The sequence below is a fragment of the Rosa chinensis genome, chromosome 1 (genome assembly GCF_002994745.2).
Source record: "Rosa chinensis cultivar Old Blush chromosome 1, RchiOBHm-V2, whole genome shotgun sequence".
In the NCBI taxonomy this organism is placed as follows: domain Eukaryota; kingdom Viridiplantae; phylum Streptophyta; class Magnoliopsida; order Rosales; family Rosaceae; genus Rosa; species Rosa chinensis.
This window is the reverse complement of record NC_037088.1, coordinates 2,293,875-2,314,058: the sequence shown is the minus strand read 5'-3', so window position 1 is coordinate 2,314,058 and position 20,184 is coordinate 2,293,875. Positions and strand designations below refer to the sequence as shown.

General features: G+C 39.1%; 3 protein-coding genes across 4 annotated transcripts; 2 read left to right on the top strand and 1 right to left on the bottom strand.

Moving 5' to 3' along the window:
* The first annotated feature begins 11,153 nt into the window (after positions 1-11,153).
* Positions 11,154-14,066, top strand: LOC112177987 (receptor-like protein EIX2). Its single transcript, XM_040518434.1, has one exon. It carries the CDS (start codon positions 11,154-11,156, stop codon positions 14,064-14,066), a length of 2,913 nt encoding a protein of 970 aa, XP_040374368.1.
* Positions 14,067-15,821: 1,755 nt separating this feature from the next.
* On the top strand, positions 15,822-17,225 carry LOC112198201 (receptor-like protein EIX2). Its single transcript, XM_024339291.1, has 2 exons — positions 15,822-16,300; positions 16,547-17,225. Exons 1-2 carry the CDS (start codon positions 15,822-15,824, stop codon positions 17,223-17,225), a joined length of 1,158 nt encoding a protein of 385 aa, XP_024195059.1.
* A 388-nt stretch (positions 17,226-17,613) lies between these two features.
* On the bottom strand, positions 17,614-18,683 carry LOC112178026 (allantoate deiminase 1). 2 transcript variants are annotated; one of them, XM_024316252.2, is made up of 4 exons: positions 18,600-18,683; positions 18,257-18,382; positions 18,009-18,170; positions 17,614-17,909 (listed from the first exon to the last, which is right to left on the bottom strand). In XM_024316252.2, the coding sequence occupies exons 2-4, from the start codon at positions 18,344-18,346 to the stop codon at positions 17,787-17,789; spliced, it is 375 nt and encodes a 124-aa protein (XP_024172020.1). In that variant the 5' UTR covers positions 18,347-18,382; positions 18,600-18,683; the 3' UTR covers positions 17,614-17,786. The 2 variants fall into 2 exon arrangements, with proteins under 2 accessions (XP_024172020.1, XP_024172017.1); XM_024316249.2 differs by lacking the exon at positions 18,600-18,683 and adding an exon at positions 18,464-18,592.
* Positions 18,684-20,184: the final 1,501 nt, after the last annotated feature.

The window sequence follows — 20,184 nt, the reverse complement described above, 5'->3', positions numbered from 1 at the left end:
ATCGCCTTCGTGTCTTGCTCTGCTCAGACCCAACAATTTACTTTGGGCACCCAAATATCAACTTTGATCTCTAGATCGTTTCCTCTGTTCCTCCACCGCGTTGCACCTAATCGTTTCCATCCAACGTCCGTCCAAGAATGACCAGATCGTCTTCTTCTTGAACTTCGATGTTGTCAATCCGTCAGTCCAGACCACCTTCATCTCCCTCAGTCTAGATTTGCTCCCCGATCAGACCCAATTACCTTCCTCATCAGACTCGATCTTTCTGCATCAGACCCAATCATCTTTTGCATCAGAATTGTCGCTCACCCAGACCCGCTTGTTTCCAGATCACCTTCGGTCTTCCCATTGCCCAGAACCGTAGCGTGCTCAGACCTGCAGGTTTCCAGCCCCGTCGCACTCCCTCCATCGCCCAGACCCGTTGGCCTTTTGCTCGACCCGTCAGACCCTTCGGTCTACACTCGTCTCAGTCCCTTCGTCGCCCAGAATTTCCGCTCTGTTGCCCGACCTCGTTCGCTCTCTCTCTCCAGTTCAGGCCATCCTCTGGTCTTCACTTTGTTCTCAAGTCACTGTTTCAACCCGTGCAAGTTAAAAAATAAAATAAAATAAAATAAAAAAATCATTAATTATTGCACAATCTGTTATTGTTACTTTCGGAATCTCCTATTCTTGTTATTCCGTTGCATACTCTATGATTGTGTGATTTTACTATTATATTATTGCAATGGGTGGTGATGACAGTGAAGGTCAGAGTTCCAAAGTCAATGATGTCCAAAAGGTTAAGGTGTCTGTGCGAAGTTCAGATGGAGTTTCTTTTGGGGATTGTGGTAAGATTGGTATGGCTTTAAAGGTTTCTAACTTTGTTGGTTCTAATACATGAATTATTGATTCTGGTGCCTCCGATCATATGACTTATGATAAATCGTATTTTACTGCCTTGTCTTCCCCACCAGTGTCCTATGTCACCAATGCCAATGGTGAGGCTTTTCCTGTATTAGGGTCCGGGTCAGTGCGTATTACTCCCACTTTAGAGCTTCATAATGTGTTATATGTACCTAACTTGTCTCATCACTTGATATCTGTTCCACAGTTGAATACTGAGTCTAAATGCTCCGTAACCTTTTATCCTATGTATGTGATTTTTCAGGATCTTCTCACCAGGGAGATAGTCGGTTGGGGGTATCTGAGGGGCAGGTTGTTCCATCTGGATCTGACATACGCGGGAGAGAAACCAAGAGCACAGTCCCGAGTCGTTTTGACTTCGAATTCTGATAAGATAAGTGAAATTTGGTTGTGGCATCGCCGTTTAGGGCATCCTTCTTTTAGTCTTATGAAAACAACCATGCCTACTCTGTTTATTGGTGTGAATGAGTCTACTTTACGTTGTGAAACATGTGTTTTGGCCAAGAATCATCGTGCTACTTATTCTCCTAGAGTGTCTAATAAAAGTGTTATTCCTTTTGAGTTGATTCATTATGATGTTTGGGGACCTTCTAGGGAGCCCACTGTCTCGGGTATGAGATATTTTGTGTTGTTTATTGATGATTGTATGAGATTGTCATGGGTTGTTCTTCTTAAAACCAAGGATGATGTCTTTCCAGCTTTCCAAACTTTCCGTACTCTTGTTCAAACACAATACCATAGCACCATTAAAGTCCTTCATTCTGAAAATGGGGGAGGGGGGGGGGGGGGGGGAATATGTTAATCATGTTTTCCAAGAGTTTTTTAACACCCATGAGATTGTTCACCAAACCACATGTCCACAAACACCTGAACAAAATGGAGTGTCTGAAAGGAAAAACCGTCATTTACTTGATACGGCTCGTGCCCTTCTCTTTAGTGCCCATATGCTTAAGTATCTTTGGGGCGATGCTGTATATGCTTCCTCCCATCTTATCAATCGTCTTCCCTCTAGTGTCCTACAGGGAAAAATTCCATTTGAGGTTCTTGCATCTCATGTCTCCTTACCTTCATTTCATAATCTTCCAGCTCGATCGTGTCTTTGGTTGTGTTGCTTTTGTCCATGTTCCTAAGAACTAGAGGTCTAAATTGGATGCCCGGGCACTTAAGTGTGTGTTTGTTGGCTACGGAAGGTATCAGAAAGGGTATAAGTGCTTTAATCCACTTACCAGGAAGTACTATGTCACTATGGATGTCACTTTCTTTGAGGACATGAGTTATTTTACCTCTTCAGATACAGCTCTTCAGGGGGAGAATTCATTTTTTGAAGAGTTGTACCATGGAGAGGGGGAGGAATAAGAAGGAAGAGAAGAAGCAGGTGGTATTTTGATGGATCTAGTTGAGACCATTAGCTCACCGTCAGAAGCAGAAGCTCCAAACATCCAAGCACCAGTCTCTATGGCCGAAAATGATGTTGAAGATACAACTCCAAATATCCAAGCACCAGTCTCTATGGCCGAAAATGATGTTGAAGACACAACTGTCCCTCCTACCATTGCTTCTACCCCTGACCCACAGCTTCCTGGTACTGAAGATCACTCACTTGAGGTATGTCCACCCACTAGTACTAGTAGTAATGAGTCTAATGTTGGGCAATATATGTTACCAAATAGGACCACTCAGGGTCAATCAGCCAAAAGATATGAACCTACCCTTACTGCCAAATCAAAATACCTAGTATCCAATTATATGTCCACTAGGAGGTTGTCTAAGTTATATGAATCTTTTGTGAATCAAATATCTGCTATATCAGTACCTAACAAAGTGCAGGATGCATTGGAGGATCCAAAGTGGAGGAAGGCAGTGGAGGAAGAGATGGAGGCGTTGCAGAAGAGCAATACTTGGCAACTTGTGCCTCCACCACAAGGCAAGAAGGCTGTAGGTTGTCGTTGGGTGTTTACCATGAAGCATAATGCAGATGGATCAGTGAAAATGTACAAAGCACGCCTTGTAGCAAAGGGGTTTACTCAGATGTATGGTATTGACTACGATGAAACGTTTGCTCCTGTTGCCAAGATGAACACTATTCGGGTTCTGCTCTCATTCGCTGCTGTTTAAACTGGCCACTCCGACAGTTTGATGTCAAGAATGCATTTCTTCATGGAGAGTTAGCCGAGGAAGTGTACATGAGCCTTCCACCTGGGTATGTAGTTGCTTCTCCTAGTGATTTTGTATGCAGATTGAGAAAATCTCTGTATGGTCTTAAACCGTCACCTTGTGCTTGGTTTGGAAGATTTTCACAGTTCATGCGGAAGGTTGGCTACAGACAGAGCAACTCAAACCATACCTTGTTCCTTAAGCATCAACAAGGGAAGGTAACAGCTCTAATTATTTATGTGGATGATATGGTAATCACTGGCAATGATACTGTTGAGATAGATAGACTGCAGAGACAGCTAGCCACTGAGTTTGAGATGAAGGACTTGGGTGAACTTAAGTACTTCTTAGGAATTGAGGTAGCCAGGGGGAGAGAAGGAATCTATCTGTGCCAGAGGAAGTACGTTCTTGACTTACTGACAGAGACAGGTTTGTTGGATTGCAGACCTGTTAATACTCCTATTGAGCAGAACCATTGTTTAGCTGAGTATCCAAATCAGGTACCTACTGATCGAGCTCGCTATTAGAGGTTGGTTGGGCGCTTGATTTATTTGGCTCATACTAGACCAGATGTTGCATATGCAGTGAGTGTGGTGAGTCAGTTCATGCATAACCCGAGTGAGAGTCATATGGATGCTGTTATGCGAATTTTGAAGTACTTGAAGTTAGCTCCAGGAATGGGAGTACTGTTTTCTAAACATAACAGCATTCTTGAGGTTTATGGCTTCACAAATGCAGATTGGGCTGGAAACATTACAGACAGGAGGTCAACATCAGGTTACTTTACCTTTGTGGGAGGTAATTTGGTTACATGAAAGAGTAAGAAACAGAAAGTTGTGGCACGATCTAGTGCTGAGGCTGAGTATAGGGGTATGGCTCACGGAGTGTGTGAATTGTTGTGGCTGAGAAATTTGGTACGTGTTTTGGGTTTCAAACTCAATAGTACCATGCAGTTGTATTGTGACAACAAGGCAGCCATTGACACATCACAGAATCCAGTACAACATGATCGTACTAAACATGTGGAGGTTGATCGTCACTTTATAAAGGAGAAGCTAGATGCCAAAATTATTAGTTTTCATTTTGTTCCAACTGAAGAGCAACTTGCAGATGTACTTACCAAAGGAGTTTCCAGGAAGGCGTTTTATGACTCACTAAGCAAGTTGGGCATGGTTGATGTATATGCGCCAACTTGAGGGGAAGTGTTAGTGTGAGTCATAGTTCCCTATTAGGAATAGACTAACAAGGGAATATATTGTTGTAACTACTTACCTTGTATATGTTGTGTAGTACAGTAGTACACAATAGTTGTAGTACATTGTAGTACGATTGTAATCTGTTTATATACACCACAAAATGGGTGTAATAAGATATCAGAAAATTCATTCTCAATCTTGTTCTATTTGACTGTACCCATCTCTGTGTGGTCCAAAATGCTGAATGGCTTTTTCAGTACATATGCTAAACGCTATCTTTCTTAGGCTACAGTTTAAGTGAATTCAACGCAATGATTAGTATGATAAATAATTCAACGTGCTATTGATACACTGGCTGATCGGCTATCACTAGTGATGCAGTTTCATGCTTCCCATATCTGTTTCTCCATGAAGATCATTTTCCTGCAAAAGAAAGATTGCATAAGTTGTATATAATAAATTTATACTTGCACCAGGGATTACTCAGTAGTCACATAATTGATTCTGTTGGATGTCTACCATCTCTTGTACGTCCTTGACCCTTCTCCGTTAACGCTTCTGCTTGGTGCTTACTGAATAACAATTGCATGGGGATAAGCAAATGTGCACAGCAAACATCACCAGCTTTCATTTCTCACTAACTAAACAGATAAAATGTCTATCAGACAAAGTAGCAAACTAAGAACTATAAAAAAAACTTGCACACAATTGTGAAAACCGGGATGCTTTCATCTGGTTTCCGGTTTCCTTGATTTTGAGTTAATTTTCAATTTGTTGTTGTCTTTCCCATCCTTAGTTGACAGCATCACTTGTAGGTTTCTAATCAGGCTTTAGGAAATTGGTTATCATCATTATCCTACTACCCCACCCCGCATACTTATTCAACATGCACTCCCAACTTTGTAAACATTCCAAATGCATTCTGACGCAGTCGGAATAGTAACCTAGGTTTACCAGCAATAAACCTAACAAAAGGATTCTGGAGTCCACCAGAGATAAAAGAGAGAATCTCTATTTCTCTCTATTTTATTGATTAAAAGATGAAAGATGCGTTCTGCAGCCGCTTGCAACTGCATAAATAAGAGAAAATTACCCTAAGGCGACTAACATCGAAACCCTAAACCCCATGGATAAAAATGAAAACAACCCAAAAATAAGTAGGAAAACCAAAAACGGGTAAAATAGAAAAATGCAGTTTTGAGGCCCTAAACGACCTCGAAAGCCCGAAAAATGCTACAGCTCATGGCAAGGCGATGAGTCTTGTTTCTGGCGTGATTCCCATTCTGGAAAGGTAAGGTACGTCCCAATCGGACTCCGAGCTGTTTCCTGTCTACTAGTCACTTTTCATTTTCCTCCTTTGGCACGATCTAATTGTTCTTCAAATTGGGTTGCCATCCGTTCTGCATCACATTCCCTCCCAGTTCTTAAATGGCACATGTTATTTCAAATGTTAAAATGTAATCCACCAATTGAAAGTGCCTTTGCATATCATCAAATTATCTTCAAGTCTTTTGCATTACCATATATTACTAATAGAGTAATAGGCAATCAACCACAAGTTCTGTAAATGAAACAAAGAAAAAACACTATATTACATTCAGATAAGTGCCAGTGTCTTGCTTGCGCAATCTTCACCCATATCATTATGTTCTGTTCACAAGTTTCTAAAACGTATTTTTTCTTTTCAGAATCTTTACATCTCTAAATCAAATAAACGATTTATAAATAGTAGTTCAGCTAAAACACCCTTGGATATTTTGTTTTAGATCTTTTCATTGGTATGACCGTATGACAACTCCATAGTATCATGCGCAGGCGATTCAACCCTTCTAATCAAATTTGAAATGCTACGTACCATAAACAAGTGATGGGAGATGGATTGTCAACTGGTAGCTCAGAAAATCACCACACTTCAGATCTGATGTCTTCAAGCCAAGGACGACTTCCCAGACATCTAAACTATTGCACGTGCATGGCTTGTGCCAGTAAAACAGATTTACTTCCCAACTGTATTGCACGTGCTGTTAATCCCCCAGTTGGATACCCACCTCGGGTGGTCAGCAGACATTCTGGAAGATGAAATCTAAATAAGCACAGAGAACAATATTAATGACAACATCCATAAAATGAGCAATATTACTCTATTTCAGCCAGGTCATTAAACAATATGAGATCAATATATGACAAGACATTATACCGGCAGTTTCATAATGCTGGACAGGCGAGGGGACATTGACTGAGGAGATGGATGCCTCAGACGGTATTCTGACAGCCTTCTTTCATTTCTTTCTTGACTTAGTTGGAAATGCAATGCAACCAACTCCTGTTCTAGTTCTGAAACTGTCACCTCCACTGCAGCAATAATGCTTAGGAGCTCTTGAGCCTGTACATAGGTTTTATGTAACAGAAGATTAAAAAATAAATGATTTATATCAAACATTAAGTGGACAATGTCACATTGCTCGCAAACTACATATTAGTCCCCTATGAATCCAAAAGTCCTAAAATTTACAAAATGTCGATTTTAGGACTTTTAGGACTTTCACTCGCTTGTTGAGCTGATGATTTAGGAAATGCTGAAATAGAGAGGATAAATTAAACAATGTTTAGAAAACATACATTGTAAGGAAGGCATGCTGGACTGGAGAATTTAGTAGCATTTTTCTCAATTGCATTTTCCAGAATAGCACGTAGCTCTAATTCTTCAAGCAGCTGCTATTCCAATCTTTGTACCTATAGTAGAAGCACATCCATTGGTGACACTATGGCAAAGATGTCCTTAAATATATAACAGCTCTAAGATACTGGAGGAGATTCGAACAATCAGACGCTCATCAGGTGGAATATGAGGAATTTCACGACAGTTCAAAGACAATATAGGATTGCTGAAAATGGGTCTAGCATATCAATAAGTACCGTATTAAATTTGAATCCCTCTAGTTGATGCAATTACACATCTTATTGAATTTCAAATAAATTCCTTTGTCATGTACTATTATTCCTAAACTTTGACATGAACCCCTTACAAATGCAAACAGAATAGTAGAAAAGAGACACATAATTTGCTTGTTGCTTCCAGGGAAAAAGCTTACATCCTATTCAAGCTGGAACTTGTCGGGTATGAACTTTTATTGCAGGATCCAAGTCGTTCAATACCTTCATCAAGATTACTCACCCAAAAATCAAACCAAATACCAAATTTAGGAACTGTAGTTTGACCACTAAAGAAAAACCAAACATACTACAAACAATGAGAATAAGGTTATATGTAGTTAGTATTTTGGACCAAGTTACGCATAATCCATAAGCAACAAAGATTTTGCTAGAACGTGCTACAACCCACATGATTTCCTCAAATTCCGAAGATTTCAGCTCTACAAATTCTAAGCGGATTTGGAATGCAAATTTCCAGAAGAGAGAGTCCATGTCCCAAATTTACTAAACTAGCCTGGAAATATCTTTATTAAATAACAGTAGACTTCACTTGCAAATGAATAGAACAAATTCATTCATTTCCAGATCAATCGAATTCACGTGGTTCCCAACAGAACATTTTAGCAATTCGAAAGCATTTGCCTGGAAGATGTGCACCGGTACTTACCTTTGACAACGAATCATCTTTCACAACCTCTGACTGAAATTCAGAATCACATGAGATGCTAGAATGAGAATATTTATAGAGAGAATCACTTCTGCAAAATGCAACCAAAGAACAAAGAAGAAATCATTACAAGGAAAAGCTCAGAGCTCCCCTGCATATATAACTAAAACAAGAAAGAGTAACTACAAAGAACAAGAATGCAGCCTTACTGGCTCAACTTAGTTTGCACAATCGGTGAGTCACACATCATCCTGCGATCATGGGGTTTGGCTTTAACCACATAAAGCAAATCCTCCAAATGCAGAAACAGCTTGGCTTCTGGTACTAGAAGACCACAAGCTATACGCAGGTACAAACAAGCTTTCGCAAATCCTGCAAATCCACTTCAAAGGTAAAACATCTGGCTCTTTTGCATATAAAAATTTAGAAACTTCAAGATGCTTTGTGTCTGACTATCTTAGTATAAATTGGAGACACCCCTCATGGAATGCAGAACTAGAAAAAGGAATGTACACTTGTGAGGCCACATAAAGACAAGCAATCTCATGAATGCTTTATTAGAAAGTTTAGGCATTATGTCTAATTGATTGATACTGCATTACAGAGGAGGGAAAAGAAGAGGCCAACGATACTGCTAATCAAATGTTAAGGTTAGTCTTGTTATTTTAGGAACCAAGCACAAAATGTTTTCCAGCTTTACTGCTACTTCCATCAATAACAGTATGTTTTAGGCATCATCAAAATCATACTTCCTTAACAAATGACCCAAGACTGAAATAACTATCAGAAATACAATTGAGGACTAAGGATCAAGATTGAGTCCACATTTCTATCCATAGAAAGAATTCAAATGCTTCATGAACTTTTAGCACAACATATTTCACATTTTGCTGGGAAGTTGTTCTCAGTTCAATAGTTCTAACAATTTCTTTGTTTGAAGCAATTTTATCTTAATAGTAGAGCAGCATTTCTCTTGAAAATGGTAAACAAGAAATGAAAAGTAAAGAGAAGATGGTACCAGAGCCATTTCCAAAAGCAACAGGATCGTTGTTTCTTTCGATTTCTGCTTGACAGATAAATACAAAATAATGATCACAATGCACATAATGCAAACTAAACTTTACAAAAATTTAGTGATATTCTTACGTTGGTATTAACGGATCTGGATTCGCAGTCACAAAATCAGCAATCCTGCAAAATATTCATATTCAATCTACTAGAAGATGACTTACATTATATAAAGAGAATCACCTCATTTTTCTTACATGGCTAGAACAAACAAATTTGAAAGATATTCAATTCCATTTCCTTTTACTCTAAAACTAGGTGACTTCAAAAGGTAACTGAAAAACTAACATACTCTTTGCAGCATCGGGAAGCAGGTTGGAGGCATTCAACAGATTTTAGTTCCTCCTGCCCAAGCGAAAAAGATTAATGAGCTTGTTAACTTTCCACAGAAGCTAAGAGGCGAAATCAAGAAAATTTCCAGTAATATTTCAAAATATCTTGTTTCCAATCTGAACATAGGTTTGTTTACTATTACTACTATTAATTTATGCAGCAGAAGAAAGCTACCACCTTACCAATAGCAGGAATCTGGTTATAGATCTAAGAAGGAAGATTAAGAGGTATAAAAGTACACTTTTGGCAAGTAGCCTACATAGGCTTTTCCTCATTCATTTCAGTCCCTGATTGGGAACCTATAATTTGAAACGAGAAATCATAAGTAGGAGATCTGACAGTAACAAATCAAAACCATGAAGCAATTTAATTAGTTTCAATCCATAAACAAATTGGTTTTTACAATAGAACAATAAAAGTGAAGAATATTGGGGAAGAAGTCGGGTTGCTAAAAGTCCTTGTAACAATAGAACAATATTCTCTCTGCTGAAATCGGGTTGCTAAAAGTCCTTGTAACTTTGTCTAAAACATATAAACATGGCTTCCCTAATCAAGATCAGGGCCCATTAACACTAGCATAATGGAAAAGCAACTACCTCCAGATCCCAATTATATTGGGGAAGAAGAACTTACTCTTTTCCTTCGCATGGGATCTCCAGATTCCGATCCAACCAAAGGGTCAGCCGGTTACATAATTCAACGGTCATGATCACTTTATATCTCTATCTAAGGGCAACTCCAACCATGGGCACCATTTGGGGGTGCTATTCTCATTTTAGCACCCCCTTGTTGCACTATTCATATAGGACTCAATTCTCATGTCCAACCATGGGTGCTATATGAGGGTGCTATTTTCACTATTCTTTACAACAAAATAGAATTAATAACCCTTGATTTAATAAGAGTCGTTGATTGGTTTTTTACCTCAAATCTCAGCCCTCGGATTGGAAATAGATAAGTTTCAGTGAAAAAAAAAAAATCAGTACACTCCACATCTCACCGTCCATTTTGGATCATGATCGATCTTAGCCTTCCGTTTCATGACCGTTGGGGGTTGTCAGGGGACAGACTTTGGGCGCGGGCCCCACATCTGCAGACTAAAAAGCAGGGTGCTCTCTCTCTCCAACGCCTTGGCGCGCGCGTGTTCTTCTTTCCTTCAGCAGCATCAGCGCGTCTCCTTCATCATGATGTCTAGGCGCGTTGCATTGCTCAATTCGGCTAAGACAGCAATTGGGCTGGCCCCATGCACAGTGTCCAGTCCTGGTCTTGGAAAAGTCTCAAATTTGAGACTTCAAATGAGCCCAAGTCCCATATTTATAGGACCAGCCCCCTCTAAATTTCTTGGTTGGAGATGAAAAGTCTCATTTTTGTTCAATTTCTGTTTTTGAACCCAAAGGTTGGAGTTGCCCTAACCCCTCTGATGCTATTTTAACGGATCTCGTGCGCGCCACGTGACCAACAGTGCTCTCGCCGCACGCTGCACGATAGAATTTTCGGAAAAGGTACAACTGTGTTTTGTACAATCATGTTCCACTCTGCTACTAGAGAATACTCCCAGAAACTACCTAGGAGGACAGCGCAGAAGGGAGACTCTTCAAAGTCTTTACTCATTGGATTTCTATCTAACCCACACTTGTAAATTGGGTTGATGTTGCATGACGACTTGGAATATTCTGGACAAATAAACCTAACCACGCGGTTCAACCTTAGACTTGCTATAAATTCAACTTGTGCTCAGCATCCTATGCATCTGCAATGTACACGACGTTAAAGGCCTGAAAATAATGGATATCTATGTCTACTTTAACCCCATCTCTCGCCTCATTCTTCACTTCTTGCTCTTGTTATTTTTGGCATCTTCGTGCCTAAACAATAGTAGTGTCGTGGTGGAATCATGCATGGAGGAAGAGAGGCGAGCACTTCTCAGCTTTAAACAAGATCTCACTGATCCTTCTGGTAAGCTTTCTTCTTGGGCTGGTCACGAATGCTGCCAATGGACAGGGATTTCATGCAACAACCGCACTGGTCATGTTGCAACGGTTGACCTCCGTAATACATATCCAGACACCACTAGTGATGATCAGTGGAACACCACGGAGTATGAAGAATCTTGTTTGGGGGGTAAGTTAATTAATCCTTCTTTGCTTGGCTTGAAACATTTGAGTTACTTAGACTTGAGCTCGAATGATTTTCAAGGGACTCACATTCCCAAGTTTATTGGGGAGCTTACAAGTCTGAGATATCTCAATTTTTCAAGTTTCGACTATTTCAATTCATTTATTGGAGAGATTCCTTCTTCTCTTGGTAACCTCTCAAACTTAAACTATCTTGACCTCGGTTCTAGTTATTATCTTGACTATTCTCTTTCTTCCAAAAACTTGAATTGGCTTTCTCATCTCTCTTCCCTAAAATACCTCAATCTTAGAGGTGTGGACCTTAGCAGCAAAGGAGTTAGTTGGCTACATGAGGTTAACATGCTTCCTTCACTCTTAGAGCTATTGCATTTGTCTAGTTGCAAAATTGGTGGAAACCAGCTTCCACTCTCCAAGCCTACAATTAACTTCACATCACTTTTGGTCCTTGATATGTCAAGGAATAGTATTAATTTTTCATATCCTAAATGGATGTTTAATCTTACTAGCCTTACAAAAGTTGATCTGAGTGAGAATTTTGTCACTGGCCCCTTTCTTGATGAATTTGTAAGACTCAAATCTCTAGAACACCTTGACTTAGGGAGTGTAGGACTCAAAGGTCAATTTCCCAAATTTAGTGGAAATTTGTGCAAGCTCAAGTCATTAAGTCTTGCATCGAATCAAATTGATGGGGGGATTGAAGAGCTTTTGAGTGGTTTCTCAAATTGTTCATTTAATAGAATGGAGTCGCTAGATTTGCAAGACTGTGGGCTGGTAGGCAAATTGCCTAGTTCATTGGGAATGCTGAGAAGCCTGCAGCATCTCGATCTCAGCTACAACTCTTTTTGGGGATCCATTCCAGAATTTATTATCAGCAATTTATTATCATCCCTGCAGACACTTTATCTCATGGATAATATTTTCAACGGTTCCATTCCTCAAAGTTTGGGAAAACTTTCTCAGCTAGTGAGCCTTGATCTATCTTATAATGTTTTCAATGGTTCCATTCCTCAAAGTTTGGGAGAACTTTCTCAGCTAGTGAGCCTTGATCTATCTTATAATGTTTTCAATGGTTCCATTCCTCAAAGTTTGGGAAAACTTTCTCAGCTAGTGACCCTTGATCTATCTTATAATTCATGGGAAGGCAATTTAACCGAAACCCATTTCATAAATCTCACAAAATTAGTGTATTTTGCAGTTAGCACAGCCCAACCTATGCCCATCATTTTCAATTTGATTGATTATGAATGGATTCCTCCTTTCAAGCTCCACCAAATTGAAATGCACAACTGCCGACTAGGCCCCGGCTTCCCTGTATGGCTTCAATCTCAAACTGAGCTCGTGTCGGTCTCACTTGAGAATGCAGGACTCTCGGGTGCAATACCAGAGGAATGGGTCTTTAAGATATCTTCCCAGATCCAATCGTTGGATTTATCTTCCAATCAAATAAGCGGAAAGCTTCTGTTCCGATTCAACTCTTTTCTGAATCTGCGTTCCATAGTTTTGAGCCATAATCAATTTGATGGCCCTATTCCATCATCTATTTGTAGCATTCAATCTCTATATGAACTTGCTCTGAATAACAATCAGTTATCCGGAGAATTCCCTAAAGAATGGAGTTTGTGGAGCGACATAGACATTGTGGATGTCTCAAACAACAATATGTCTGGTAATATTCCAAGCTCAATGGGCATTCCAAGTTCTCTTGCAATACTAAAGATAGACAACAATCAATTTAGCGGAGAAATTCCTTCGGCCTTGCAAAATTGCTCACGTTTGCAGAGACTTTATCTTGGAGGCAACAAATTTACTGGAAGCATACCTTCTTGGATAGGATCAAAAGTATCCACATTCAAAGTGCTGCAATTGCAATCAAACTCTTTAAGTGGACATATTCCTCATCATTTGTGCAGTCTTCCTTTCCTTCAAATCCTAGACCTTAGTCACAATAGATTTTCAGGGACTATTCCCAACTGTTTGAATAAATTGACTTCTTTAATCTCTAGTAGTTATGGGGGCTGGAAGTACTCTGGTGATTTTGAGGTAATAACTGTGACTGTAAAAGGAAGAGCAAGTGAATACTTCTTACGCAACGAGGTGCTTCTAACCATTATTGATTTTTCGCATAATGATTTAGAAGGTGAAATTCCTGAAGAAATCATCAGTCTCGTTCAATTAGCTACATTAAACTTGTCCATTAATCAATTAAGTGGAAATATCCCCTCAAAAATTGGAAACTTGCACTTGCTTGAAACACTTGACCTCTCCCAGAACCAGCTTTCAGGACAGATTCCACAAAGTCTCGCTTCTCTGACCTTCTTATCTCACTTGAACTTGTCTTGCAACAACTTGACCGGAAGAATTCCTTCGGGCAACCAACTTCAGACGCTCGATGATTCATCTATTTATGAGGGCAATCCTTCACTCTGTGGATTTCCTCTTTCAAATTGCACAGAAGGTGGAGGCAACATGCATGAGCCTCATGAAGCTGATGATGAAAAGCTTGGTTTATATACCAGCGAGGTGCTTGGCTTTATCATAGGCTTTTGGAGTGTTTGTGGCACATTGATATTGAAGAAGTCATGGAGGTATGCTTATTTTCAATTTTTTGACCACATCAAAGAGAAAGTAGCACTAGCAATTGCATTGAAAGTAGCTCGTTTGAAAGCAAGGCAGTGATTGGAAACAAAACAAAAAGAAAGCAGTAGTTATATAATATGCTTGCTGATTTTTATCTATTCTATCTATGCAGTAATGTATGATGTACATTTGCTTATGAACCTTGTTGTTTGATTTGATGTTGCTGTTGTTAGTTTGGTAATAGCAGCAATGATTTAGCTGCTATGCTTTTCTTTTTTCACTTGTATGGTCAGTCTGAGTGTCCGTATTATCAATTTTGGTTTTGTTTTTGGTAGAAAGTTGTGAAATTTCCTTGAAGAGGTAAGGTTCTATGTCCCCCTCTGTGTTTGTAAATTATTCTGTTTCATATGAATAAAATGGGGGGATTGGGGGCAGCGGGGGTCGCACTTCCAATGGCTAGACCTCCAGTACTAGTAAATAAAGAATAGAAAATGTCACAGTACTTGTAAAATGAGAAACATTATGCAGGGGCTTCACATAGCAGAGTAAATATGATCCCTTAATTTTAGGTTTGTACTTGACAAAAGAATTGTCACATACAAGACCCATCATTCATCACATACTAGATTATTGAGATTTCTCCTATATACAGTAATGTCGAAAAAAATGTTCCAATCTAGAGCTGAGTCTCTATGAATGCTAGGATTGCCCAACCAGATGCCCAAACATCATCATCATCCAATACATGTTCTTCAGGGAAGTGACTTATGCCTCCTCGACAACGGACAAAAAGCATACCCACCTGTTCATATTTTTGGAGACCAGAATTATACACCACAGGAAATAACACAAACAGTAACATATGGTTCATGATTCATCTTGCAACTAAAAGATAACAAACCTTAGTTAAATGAGACAGAGCCATTGCATCATGTCCTGCTCCACTCATTAATACAGGTACTTCATCCTGAACAGAACCTGTCATTCTCTTGAGCCCAAGATAAGCTGCTGACTTCAGCTTCAAAGTCAGCTCAGAATCTCAAATGACTGCATTTGCATCATTCTGAAAAGGTTCAAAGCATGTGAGGTTACTGTCTTACTTGTTAAGCTACCTTCAAATGATTGACTAGGACATGAAAAGTTCCACACCTTACGATCAATTGTGCACGAATCTGAACGCCTATCACATATTTGATACAATCGGTTAGATAATTCACATACAACAGCTTCACGTCCCATGTCATCAATTGCACGTAAATCTACTGTGAATGTTACTTGAAATCAAGAAGATCATTTTCATTAAGTCATTAAGTCTTGCATCGAATCAAATTGATGGGGGGATTGAAGAGTTTTTGAGTGGTTTCTCAAATTGTTCATTTAATAGAATGGAGTCACTAGATTTGAGTGTCTGTGGGCTGGTAGGCAAATTGCCTAGTTCGTTGGGAATGCTGAGAATCCTGCAGCATCTGGTTCTCTACTCCAACTCTTTTTGGGGATCCATTCCAGAATTTATTTTCAGCAATTTATCATCATCCCTGAAGACACTTGATTTATCTGATAATGTTTTCAACGGTCCCATTCCTCAAAGTTTGGGAAAACTTTCTCAGCTAGTGAGCCTTGATCTATCTTATAATGTTTTCAACGGTTCCATTCCTCAAAGTTTGGGAAAACTTTCTCAGCTAGTGAGCCTTGATCTATTTTATAATTCATGGGAAGGCAATTTAACCGAAGCCCATTTCATAAATCTCACAAAATTAAATTATTTTGCAGTTAGCACAGCCCAACCTGTGCCCATCATTTTCAATTTGATTGATTAATGAATGGATTCCTCCTTTCAAGCTCCAACAAATTGAAATGCACAACTGCCGACTAGGCCCCGGCTTCCCTGTATGGCTTCAATCTCAAACTGAGCTCGTGTCGGTCACACTTAAGAATGCTGGACTCTCGGGTCCAATACCAGAGGAATGGGTCTTTAAGATATCTTCCCAGATCCAAAGGTTGGATTTATCTTCCAATCAAATAAGCGGAAAGCTTCCGTTCCGATTCAACTCTTTTCCGAATCTACGTTTCATAGTTTTGAGCCATAATCAATTTGATGGCACTATTCCATCATCTATTTGTAGCATTCAATCTCTATTTAACCTTGCTTTGAATAACAATCAGTTATCCGGAGAATTCCCTAAAGAATGGAGTTTCTGGAGCAGCATACTTACTGTGGATGTCTCAAACAACAATATGTCTGGTAATATTCCAAGCTCAATGGGCATTCCAAGTTCTCTTGGAATACTAAAGACAGACAACAATCATTTTAGCGGAGAAATTCCTTCTGCCTTGTAAAATTGCTCTGGTTTGCAGAGACTTTATCTTGGAGGCAACAAATTTACTGGAAGCATACCTTCTTGGATAGGATCAAAAGTATCCGCATTCATAGTGCTGCAATTGCAATCAAACTCTTTAAGTGGACATATTCCTCATCATTTGTGCACTCTTCCTTCCCTTCAGATCCTAGACCTTAGTCACAATAGATTTTCAGGGACTATTCCCAACTGTTTGAATAAATTGACTTCTTTAATCTATAGCAGTGATAGGGGCTGGAACTACTCTGGTGATTTTGAGGTAATAACTGTGACTGTAAAAGGAAGACCAAGTGAATACTTCTTACGCAACGAGGTGCTCGTGCTTCTAACCATTATTGATTTTTCGCATAATGATTTAGAAGGTGAAATTCCTGAAGAAATCAGCAGTCTCGTTCGATTAGCTACATTAAACTTGTCCATTAATCAATTAAGTGGAAATATCCCCTCAAGAATTGGAAACTTGCACTTGCTTGAAACACTTGACCTCTCCCAGAACCAGCTTTCAGGACAGATTCCACAAAGTCTCGCTTCTCTGACCTTCTTATCTCACTTGAACTTGTCTTGCAACAACTTGATCGGAAGAATTCCTTCGGGCAACCAACTTCAGGCGCTCGATGATTCATCTATTTATGAGGGCAATCCTTCACTCTGTGGATTTCCTTTTTCAAATTGCACAGAAGATGGAGGCAACATGCATGAGCATCATGAAGCTGATAATGAAAAGCTTGGTTTATATACCAGCGAGGTGCTTGGCTTTATCATAGGCTTTTGGAGTGTTTGTGGCACATTGATATTGAAGAAGTCATGGAGGTATGCTTATTTTCAATTTTTTGACCACATCAAAGAGAAAGTAGCACTAGCAATTGCATTGAAAGTAGCTCGTTTGAAAGCAAGGCAATGATCGGAAACAAAACAAAAAGAAAGCAGTAGTTATATAATATGCTTTCTGATTTCTATCTATTCTATCTATGTAGTAATGTACGATGTACATTTCCTTATGAACCTTGTTGTTTGATTTGATGTTGCTGTTGTTAGTTTGGTAATAGCAGCAATGATTTAGCTGCTATGCTTTTCTTTTTTCACTTGTATGGTCAGCCTGAGTGTCCGTATTATCAAGTTTGGCTTTTGTTTTTGGTAGAAAGTTGTGAAATTTCCTTGAAGAGGTAAGGTTCTATGTCCCCCTCTGGGTTTGTAAATTTTTCTGTGGGGGATTGGGGGCAGCGGGGGTCTCACTTCCAATGGCTAGACCTCCAGTACTAGTAAATAAAGAATAGAAAATGTCACAGTACTAGTAAAATGAGAAACATTATGCAGGGGCTTCACATAGCAGAGTAAATATGATCCCTTAATTTTATGTTTGTACTTGACAAAAGAATTGTCACATACAAGACCCATCATTCGTCACATACTAGATTATTGAGATTTCTCCTATATACAGTAATGTCGAAAAAAATGTTCCAATCTAGAGCTGAGTCTCTATGAATGCCAGGATTGCCAAACCAGATGCCCAAACATCATCATCCAATACATGTTCTTCAGGGAAGTGACTTATGCCTCCTCGACAGCGGACAAAAAGCATACCCACCTGTTCATATTTTTGGAGACCAGAATTATACTCCACAGGAAATAACACAAACAGTAACATATGGTTCATGATTCATCTTGCAAATTAAAGATAACAAACCTTAGTTAAATGAGACAGAGCCATTGCATTATGTCCTGCTCCACTCATTAATACAGGTACTTCATCCTGAACAGAACCTGTCATTCTCTTGAGCCCAAGATAAGCTGCTGACTTCAGCTTCGAAGTCAGCTCAGAATCGCAAATGACTGCATTTGCATCATGCTGAAAAGGTTCAAAGCATGTAAGGTTACTGTCTGACTTGTTAAGCTACCTGCAAATGATTGACTAGGACATGAAAAGTTCCACACCTTCCGATCAATTGTGCACGAAACTGAACGCCTATCACATATTTGATACAATCGGTTAGATAATTCACATACAACAGCTTCACGTCCCATGTCATCAATTGCACGTAAATCTACTGTGAATGTTACCTGAAATCAAGAAGATCATTTTCATTACCCGATTTAGCATTTAATATCAAATTTAGCAATGTCAAGAGATAAACTTCTTGCCTGTCCTGGAATAACATTACTTGCACTTGGCCAAGTCGATATCTCACCAACGGTACAAACGAGTAAGTTGAAAGTGATTCTAATGAGTAACTTTTGCATTGACCATCAAAAGACAGAAAATATTGAGGATGCTTACATAGGCTTTCTAACAATACAATGGCTTCTACAGCAACAGCCATAGGGTCATGACGCATGGACATTGGAACTGTTCCAGCATGCCCCTGGGAACCTCTCATTGTAACCTACAATGTTTACGTATATTGAATGTAGACTGAAACCTTACTCCTTCTTCATCACTAAATGCTATTACCTACAGATGTTGAGCAAAAGCAACATGATATTAGTAGTTAGAATTCTAGCAGAGCCACCAAACAGTAATTTCTGCATACAGTGGAAGAGATTTAGTGAAATGTTTCTTGTGAAGTAGTCAATGATACTTTTCAATGAGCCAATGATATGTGTCACACGCCAAACCCGGGGTATGACTTAAGGGGTTCTCAAGCAAGAGAAATTCAGAAAAGACCAAATATGACACAACTTAATATGTAACCTTTAGGCAGGAACAGTTCGGCTTTGAGGATTTACGAAAAATTCATTGTGTGCAGAAATGACTTGAAATTTTCCAGAATGAAAGCTGACATAACAAGGTATAACATACTAAAATTTCAAGCTAATCAGAGTTCGAGAAGTAAGGAAAATGATGGATACAAATAGACTGAACTGTCAGGTTTCAGAAGAACATAGCAGCAGCAAAGGCAACTTAGAAAATTCACCAAAAATTCACTGAGTGTCCAAAAGACAAGAAATTTCCAGATCAATTGTTAACTGGCAGAACAGAAACATACCAAAATTTCACGACATTTAGAGATCAGTAAGTACGGTATCACAGAGCTCGAAGTTAACAGATCAGTAGCTTTCTCAGAAATTCAGCAAAGCTGTTTTTGATCTCAATATGAAGTTTTAAATCTAAAAGTTGGTTTATTTTGGTAAAAATTACTTTGTGAGAAACCTTGAAGGGTATACTTTGATACAGTTGTGTTTATAAGAGAGCAAACCTTGTAGAGGACTCAAACAACGGAAGGGAAAAAGAAGCTGCAAACTAACGAAATTTCTGAAAACTACACTTGAACTTATAACTTGATAGGCACAACAAAAGACAAGCTTACAAACGTAATGTATAGCTATTGGACACCAAAGAAGTAGAAAAGAATACTTCAATTCAAGGTTAATTCGATAATTCTATTTATCCCACAATGAGGGTATATATACAAGTACAAAGGAGTAGTCTAACTGTAATAGGAAACAATCTTTCCATAATTACAGATATCCTAATTACATACAGATTTACAGCGATTCTACACTCCCCCTCAAGTTGGTGCATAGATATCTATCATGCCCAACTTGTCAACTGAGCTGTCAAATACCTTCCTGGACACTCCTTTAGTAAGAACATCAGCTAATTGCTCCTCTGAGTTTACAAATGGAAAGCGAATAACCTTTCTGTCAAGATTTTCTTTAATAAAATGACGGTCAACCTCCACATGCTTTGTTCTATCATGCTGAACTGGATTATGTGCAATCTCAATGGCAGCTATATTATCACAATGCAAATCCATAGGCTTTTTAAGCTTGTATCCCAGGTCTTTCAAGATATTACGAATCCACAACATTTCACAGACTCCGTGTGCCATACCTCGGAACTCAGCTTCTACACTTGATCT